The sequence below is a fragment of the Phalangium opilio genome, unplaced genomic scaffold, assembly GCF_054372755.1.
Source record: "Phalangium opilio isolate 3A_F unplaced genomic scaffold, DU_Popi_V2 ptg000031l_1, whole genome shotgun sequence".
Taxonomy (NCBI): domain Eukaryota; kingdom Metazoa; phylum Arthropoda; class Arachnida; order Opiliones; family Phalangiidae; genus Phalangium; species Phalangium opilio.
In genome coordinates, this window is record NW_028324158.1 from 15,471,215 (window position 1) to 15,480,515 (window position 9,301).

The following is a 9,301-nucleotide window of genomic DNA, read 5'->3' on the forward strand; positions in this document are numbered from 1 at the left end:
ACTTCATGCCTAGCAGAGTAGGGTTGAAACAGGGGTGTCCTCTCTCACCGCTTCTTTTTGCTTTATACCTAGAACCATTAGATAGGGCCCTGCGAACATCAAATTTTGGGTTCCCTCTTCGATACCCTGGCAGCGCAAATCAGGAACTTAGAATACCGGGGGGTTTCTTTGCGGATGATATTTTTGTGACAGCAGAGTCCCGTTTAGGTTTACAAGCCATTTTAGATATTTGTGGGTCTTATGCAGCCGAGTATGGGTTGGTTTTTAGCTCTGAAAAATGTGTGGTACTCTCAAATCATTTGTCTATGCAGGGTGGGTCAGGTCCCATTTCCCTTCAGGGCAGCGTTTTGTCAGAAGTGTCTGAGGTGACATACCTTGGTGTCAAGCTGACAACTGTGGGAAAGTTTTTAGAGTGCCACGAGCATTTTTTGACGACGAAGGCAAACCGTCTGGCGGGCGCTATCAAACATAAGGGTTACCACTCTTATAATAAATATAGCGTCATGAGGACGCTCTGGAAGGCGGTGGCGGTCCCGGCCCTTACTTACGCAAATGAGGTCCTTTGTCTCAGCACTGTTACATGTCGCCGCCTTGATCAGGCCCAATTTTCCGTGGGTAAGGCTGCGTTGGGCGGAAATTTTATCACCTCTTATGGCGCCGTCAAAGGTGAAATGGCCTGGTCTACTTTCGAGGAGAGGGAGGCCAAAAGTAAACTCCGGTATCTGGGTCGGGTTATGTTTATGGCAGAATCGCGCATTGCACAGCGGGTGTTTTTCTACGTCCGGGCGATGAACCGCAAGACAACGTGGTTAAAGCGCGTAGAGCGATTACACGAGCAATATGGCGCTGGTTTGTCGCAAAGGGCTGCTGAATCCCTACATGGGTGGTACAGCCGAGTTGATGAGGCGGTGGCTGAATCTTCTCAGGCACGTTGGCGGTTAGAGCTCGCTCGCCATCCAAGCTTGAACCTCTACGCCTTAAAGGCTCGCCCGGGCCTAGAACCACTTTACGACAACTCTATTGGTAGTGGGCTTTTATTCCTGGCTCGGTCGGGGGCGCTACCCACAGCTGAACGGTTGGCCCAAATCTTTGGTAGTGCGGAGAGTAGCTGTCCGCTCTGTGGGGCGGATAGGGAGGATGTCGCCCACGTACTTTTATATTGTCCAGTCTTGGAAAAAGAGAGAGAGCCGTACCAAGAAGTTGGGGCTGCCACGCTGGCTGATAGACTGTCACTTGGTCCCAATGTAAATGTAGATGTAAATATTGCAATAAGTGTTATAACTAAATGTCTTCTTGCTAAATGGGCAAATGCTCGCCTCCAGCGCCCTCCTTAGCCTGTTCTGTGGTTAGCATATTTTGATATTTGTATTATTAATTTGATATTTGTTTTGTATTATTATTATTGTCGGTATTTTGCTTGTAAAATTTTTTTTTTTTTATTTTTGACCTGTGAACCCCTTGCGGGTTCCTCCCTGATTCAAAAGGGATTATTATTTTTTGGGTCAATAAAACATTCATTCATTCATTCATAGGAAATACATTGAAAGTTTATTTTGCTTGTAATTAAGTTAATTATCATTCAAATTAAATGAAAATTAAACCTAATGAAGATAATTAAGTGCTCTATTTAAATCTGCTTTCAAATTAACGCTATCTATTACGGTTTAAAAGATATAGCGATTTTAAGATTTGTATAGCCTAGAAGACACCCAGCAAGGGGCCATAGGAAATACATTGAAAGTTTATTTTGCTTGTAATTAAGTTAATTATCATTCAAATTAAATGAACATTACAGCTAATGAAGATAATTAAGTGCTCTATTTAAATCTGCTTTCAAATTAACGCTATCTATTACGGTTTAAAAGATATAGCGATTTTAAGATATGTATAGCGTAGAAGACACCCAGCAAGGGGCCATAGGAAATACATTGAAAGTTTATTTTGCTTGTAATTAAGTTAATTATCATTCAAATTAAATGAAAATTACAGCTAATGAAGATAATTAAGTGCTCTATTTAAATCTGCTTTCAAATTAACGCTATCTATTACGGTTTAAAAGATATAGCGATTTTAAGATATGTATAGCGTTGCAGACACCCAGCAGGGGGCCATAGGAAATACATTGAAAGTTTATTTTGCTTGTAATTAAGTTAATTATCATTCAAATTAAATGGAAATTAAACCTAATGAAGACAATTAAGTGCTCTATTTAAATCTGCTTTCAAATTAACGCTATCTATTACGGTTTAAAAGATATAGCGATTTCAAGATATGTATAGCGTTGAAGACACCCAGCAAGGGGCCATAGGAAATACATTGAAAGTTTATTTTGCTTGTAATTAAGTTAATTATCATTCAAATTAAATGAAAATTAAACCTAATGAAGATAATTAAGTGCTCTATTTAAATCTGCTTTCAAATTAACGCTATCTATTACGGTTTAAAAGATATAACGATTTCAAGATATGTATAGCGTTGAAGACACCCAGCAAGGGGCCATAGGAAATACATTGAAAGTTTATTTTGCTTGTAATTAAGTTAATTATCATTCAAATTAAATGAAAATTAAACGTAATGAAGATAATTAAGTGCTCTATTTAAATCTGCTTTCAAATTAACGCTATCTATTACGGTTTAAAAGATATAGCGATTTTAACATTTGTATAGCGTCGAAGACACCCAGCAAGGGGCCATAGGAAATACATTGAAAGTTTATTTTGCTTGTAATTAAGTTAATTATCATTCAAATTAAATGAAAATTAAACCTAATGAAGATAATTAAGTGCTCTATTTAAATCTGCTTTCAAATTAACGCTATCTATTACGGTTTAAAAGATATAGCAATTTTAAGATATGTATAGCGTTGAAGACACCCAGCAAGGGGCCATAGGAAATACATTGAAAGTTTATTTTGCTTGTAATTAAGTTAATTATCATTCAAATTAAATGGAAATTAAACCTAATGAAGACAATTAAGTGCTCTATTTAAATCTGCTTTCAAATTAACGCTATCTATTACGGTTTAAAAGATATAGCGATTTTAATATATGTATAGCGTTGCAGACACCCAGCAAGGGGCCATAGGAAATACATTGAAAGTTTATTTTGCTTGTAATTAAGTTAATTATCATTCAAATTAAATGAAAATTAAACCTAATGAAGATAATTAAGTGCTCTATTTAAATCTTCTTTCAAATTAACGCTATCTATTACGGTTTAAAAGATATAGCGATTTTAAGATTTGTATAGCCTAGAAGACACCCAGCAAGGGGCCATAGGAAATACATTGAAAGTTTATTTTGCTTGTAATTAAGTTAATTATCATTCAAATTAAATGAAAATTAAACCTAATGAAGATAATTAAGTGCTCTATTTAAATCTGCTTTCAAATTAACGCTATCTATTACGGTTTAAAAGATATAGCGATTTCAAGATATGTATAGCGTTGAAGACACCCAGCAAGGGGCCATAGGAAATACATTGAAAGTTTATTTTGCTTGTAATTAAGTTAATTATCATTCAAATTAAATGAAAATTAAACCTAATGAAGATAATTAAGTGCTCTATTTAAATCTGCTTTCAAATTAACGCTATCTATTACGGTTTAAAAGATATAGCAATTTTAAGATATGTATAGCGTTGAAGACACCCAGCAAGGGGCCATAGGAAATACATTGAAAGTTTATTTTGCTTGTAATTAAGTTAATTATCATTCAAATTAAATGGAAATTAAACCTAATGAAGACAATTAAGTGCTCTATTTAAATCTGCTTTCAAATTAACGCTATCTATTACGGTTTAAAAGATATAGCGATTTTAAGATATGTATAGCGTTGCAGACACCCAGCAAGGGGCCATAGGAAATACATTGAAAGTTTATTTTGCTTGTAATTAAGTTAAGTATCATTCAAATTAAATGAAAATTAAACCTAATGAAGATAATTAAGTGCTCTATTTAAATCTGCTTTCAAATTAACGCTATCTATTACGGTTTAAAAGATATAGCGATTTTAAGATTTGTATAGCCTAGAAGACACCCAGCAAGGGGCCATAGGAAATACATTGAAAGTTTATTTTGCTTGTAATTAAGTTAATTATCATTCAAATTAAATGAACATTACAGCTAATGAAGATAATTAAGTGCTCTATTTAAATCTGCTTTCAAATTAACGCTATCTATTACGGTTTAAAAGATATAGCGATTTTAAGATATGTATAGCGTAGAAGACACCCAGCAAGGGGCCATAGGAAATACATTGAAAGTTTATTTTGCTTGTAATTAAGTTAATTATCATTCAAATTAAATGAAAATTACAGCTAATGAAGATAATTAAGTGCTCTATTTAAATCTGCTTTCAAATTAACGCTATCTATTACGGTTTAAAAGATATAGCGATTTTAAGATATGTATAGCGTTGCAGACACCCAGCAGGGGGCCATAGGAAATACATTGAAAGTTTATTTTGCTTGTAATTAAGTTAATTATCATTCAAATTAAATGGAAATTAAACCTAATGAAGACAATTAAGTGCTCTATTTAAATCTGCTTTCAAATTAACGCTATCTATTACGGTTTAAAAGATATAGCGATTTCAAGATATGTATAGCGTTGAAGACACCCAGCAAGGGGCCATAGGAAATACATTGAAAGTTTATTTTGCTTGTAATTAAGTTAATTATCATTCAAATTAAATGAAAATTAAACCTAATGAAGATAATTAAGTGCTCTATATAAATCTGCTTTCAAATTAACGCTATCTATTACGGTTTAAAAGATATAACGATTTCAAGATATGTATAGCGTTGAAGACACCCAGCAAGGGGCCATAGGAAATACATTGAAAGTTTATTTTGCTTGTAATTAAGTTAATTATCATTCAAATTAAATGAAAATTAAACGTAATGAAGATAATTAAGTGCTCTATTTAAATCTGCTTTCAAATTAACGCTATCTATTACGGTTTAAAAGATATAGCGATTTTAACATTTGTATAGCGTCGAAGACACCCAGCAAGGGGCCATAGGAAATACATTGAAAGTTTATTTTGCTTGTAATTAAGTTAATTATCATTCAAATTAAATGAAAATTAAACCTAATGAAGATAATTAAGTGCTCTATTTAAATCTGCTTTCAAATTAACGCTATCTATTACGGTTTAAAAGATATAGCAATTTTAAGATATGTATAGCGTTGAAGACACCCAGCAAGGGGCCATAGGAAATACATTGAAAGTTTATTTTGCTTGTAATTAAGTTAATTATCATTCAAATTAAATGGAAATTAAACCTAATGAAGACAATTAAGTGCTCTATTTAAATCTGCTTTCAAATTAACGCTATCTATTACGGTTTAAAAGATATAGCGATTTTAATATATGTATAGCGTTGCAGACACCCAGCAAGGGGCCATAGGAAATACATTGAAAGTTTATTTTGCTTGTAATTAAGTTAATTATCATTCAAATTAAATGAAAATTAAACCTAATGAAGATAATTAAGTGCTCTATTTAAATCTGCTTTCAAATTAACGCTATCTATTACGGTTTAAAAGATATAGCGATTTTAAGATTTGTATAGCCTAGAAGACACCCAGCAAGGGGCCATAGGAAATACATTGAAAGTTTATTTTGCTTGTAATTAAGTTAATTATCATTCAAATTAAATGAAAATTAAACCTAATGAAGATAATTAAGTGCTCTATTTAAATCTGCTTTCAAATTAACGCTATCTATTACGGTTTAAAAGATATAGCGATTTCAAGATATGTATAGCGTTGAAGACACCCAGCAAGGGGCCATAGGAAATACATTGAAAGTTTATTTTGCTTGTAATTAAGTTAATTATCATTCAAATTAAATGAAAATTAAACCTAATGAAGATAATTAAGTGCTCTATTTAAATCTGCTTTCAAATTAACGCTATCTATTACGGTTTAAAAGATATAGCAATTTTAAGATATGTATAGCGTTGAAGACACCCAGCAAGGGGCCATAGGAAATACATTGAAAGTTTATTTTGCTTGTAATTAAGTTAATTATCATTCAAATTAAATGGAAATTAAACCTAATGAAGACAATTAAGTGCTCTATTTAAATCTGCTTTCAAATTAACGCTATCTATTACGGTTTAAAAGATATAGCGATTTTAATATATGTATAGCGTTGCAGACACCCAGCAAGGGGCCATAGGAAATACATTGAAAGTTTATTTTGCTTGTAATTAAGTTAAGTATCATTCAAATTAAATGAAAATTAAACCTAATGAAGATAATTAAGTGCTCTATTTAAATCTGCTTTCAAATTAACGCTATCTATTACGGTTTAAAAGATATAGCGATTTTAAGATTTGTATAGCCTAGAAGACACCCAGCAAGGGGCCATAGGAAATACATTGAAAGTTTATTTTGCTTGTAATTAAGTTAATTATCATTCAAATTAAATGAACATTACAGCTAATGAAGATAATTAAGAGCTCTATTTAAATCTGCTTTCAAATTAACGCTATCTATTACGGTTTAAAAGATATAGCGATTTCAAGATATGTATAGCGTTGAAGACACCCAGCAAGGGGCCATAGGAAATACATTGAAAGTTTATTTTGCTTGTAATTAAGTTAATTATCATTCAAATTAAATGAAAATTAAACGTAATGAAGATAATTAAGTGCTCTATTTAAATCTGCTTTCAAATTAACGCTATCTATTACGGTTTAAAAGATATAGCGATTTTAACATTTGTATAGCGTCGAAGACACCCAGCAAGGGGCCATAGGAAATACATTGAAAGTTTATTTTGCTTGTAATTAAGTTAATTATCATTCAAATTAAATGAAAATTAAACCTAATGAAGATAATTAAGTGCTCTATTTAAATCTGCTTTCAAATTAACGCTATCTATTACGGTTTAAAAGATATAGCAATTTTAAGATATGTATAGCGTTGAAGACACCCAGCAAGGGGCCATAGGAAATACATTGAAAGTTTATTTTGCTTGTAATTAAGTTAATTATCATTCAAATTAAATGGAAATTAAACCTAATGAAGACAATTAAGTGCTCTATTTAAATCTGCTTTCAAATTAACGCTATCTATTACGGTTTAAAAGATATAGCGATTTTAATATATGTATAGCGTTGCAGACACCCAGCAAGGGGCCATAGGAAATACATTGAAAGTTTATTTTGCTTGTAATTAAGTTAATTATCATTCAAATTAAATGAAAATTAAACCTAATGAAGATAATTAAGTGCTCTATTTAAATCTGCTTTCAAATTAACGCTATCTATTACGGTTTAAAAGATATAGCGATTTTAAGATTTGTATAGCCTAGAAGACACCCAGCAAGGGGCCATAGGAAATACATTGAAAGTTTATTTTGCTTGTAATTAAGTTAATTATCATTCAAATTAAATGAAAATTAAACCTAATGAAGATAATTAAGTGCTCTATTTAAATCTGCTTTCAAATTAACGCTATCTATTACGGTTTAAAAGATATAGCGATTTCAAGATATGTATAGCGTTGAAGACACCCAGCAAGGGGCCATAGGAAATACATTGAAAGTTTATTTTGCTTGTAATTAAGTTAATTATCATTCAAATTAAATGAAAATTAAACCTAATGAAGATAATTAAGTGCTCTATTTAAATCTGCTTTCAAATTAACGCTATCTATTACGGTTTAAAAGATATAGCAATTTTAAGATATGTATAGCGTTGAAGACACCCAGCAAGGGGCCATAGGAAATACATTGAAAGTTTATTTTGCTTGTAATTAAGTTAATTATCATTCAAATTAAATGGAAATTAAACCTAATGAAGACAATTAAGTGCTCTATTTAAATCTGCTTTCAAATTAACGCTATCTATTACGGTTTAAAAGATATAGCGATTTTAATATATGTATAGCGTTGCAGACACCCAGCAAGGGGCCATAGGAAATACATTGAAAGTTTATTTTGCTTGTAATTAAGTTAATTATCATTCAAATTAAATGAAAATTAAACCTAATGAAGATAATTAAGTGCTCTATTTAAATCTGCTTTCAAATTAACGCTATCTATTACGGTTTAAAAGATATAGCGATTTTAAGATTTGTATAGCCTAGAAGACACCCAGCAAGGGGCCATAGGAAATACATTGAAAGTTTATTTTGCTTGTAATTAAGTTAATTATCATTCAAATTAAATGAAAATTAAACCTAATGAAGATAATTAAGTGCTCTATTTAAATCTGCTTTCAAATTAACGCTATCTATTACGGTTTAAAAGATATAGCGATTTCAAGATATGTATAGCGTTGAAGACACCCAGCAAGGGGCCATAGGAAATACATTGAAAGTTTATTTTGCTTGTAATTAAGTTAATTATCATTCAAATTAAATGAAAATTAAACCTAATGAAGATAATTAAGTGCTCTATTTAAATCTGCTTTCAAATTAACGCTATCTATTACGGTTTAAAAGATATAGCAATTTTAAGATATGTATAGCGTTGAAGACACCCAGCAAGGGGCCATAGGAAATACATTGAAAGTTTATTTTGCTTGTAATTAAGTTAATTATCATTCAAATTAAATGGAAATTAAACCTAATGAAGACAATTAAGTGCTCTATTTAAATCTGCTTTCAAATTAACGCTATCTATTACGGTTTAAAAGATATAGCGATTTTAAGATATGTATAGCGTTGCAGACACCCAGCAAGGGGCCATAGGAAATACATTGAAAGTTTATTTTGCTTGTAATTAAGTTAAGTATCATTCAAATTAAATGAAAATTAAACCTAATGAAGATAATTAAGTGCTCTATTTAAATCTGCTTTCAAATTAACGCTATCTATTACGGTTTAAAAGATATAGCGATTTTAAGATTTGTATAGCCTAGAAGACACCCAGCAAGGGGCCATAGGAAATACATTGAAAGTTTATTTTGCTTGTAATTAAGTTAATTATCATTCAAATTAAATGAACATTACAGCTAATGAAGATAATTAAGAGCTCTATTTAAATCTGCTTTCAAATTAACGCTATCTATTACGGTTTAAAAGATATAGCGATTTCAAGATATGTATAGCGTTGAAGACACCCAGCAAGGGGCCATAGGAAATACATTGAAAGTTTATTTTGCTTGTAATTAAGTTAATTATCATTCAAATTAAATGAAAATTAAACCTAATGAAGATAATTAAGTGCTCTATTCAAATCTGCTTTCAAATTAACGCTATCTATTACGGTTTAAAAGATATAGCAATTTTAAAATATGTATAGCGCTGAAGACACCCAGCAAGGGGCCATAGGAAATACAT

The 9,301-nt window shown here is 31.5% G+C and overlaps 1 protein-coding gene across 1 annotated transcript; it reads left to right on the plus strand.

The window, feature by feature from the left end:
* The first annotated feature begins 743 nt into the window (after positions 1-743).
* On the plus strand, positions 744-4,524 carry LOC149690953 (uncharacterized). The gene is made up of 2 exons (XM_089870424.1): positions 744-2,571; positions 4,318-4,524. The coding sequence occupies exon 1, from the start codon at positions 789-791 to the stop codon at positions 1,332-1,334; it is 546 nt and encodes a 181-aa protein (XP_089726550.1). The 5' UTR covers positions 744-788; the 3' UTR covers positions 1,335-2,571; positions 4,318-4,524.
* The last annotated feature ends 4,777 nt before the right edge of the window (positions 4,525-9,301 follow it).

Coding starts and splice junctions, on each gene's coding strand:
- LOC149690953 (XM_089870424.1), top strand. CDS start 789: ATGAACCGCAAGACAACGTGGTTAAAGCGCGTAGAGCGATTACACGAG.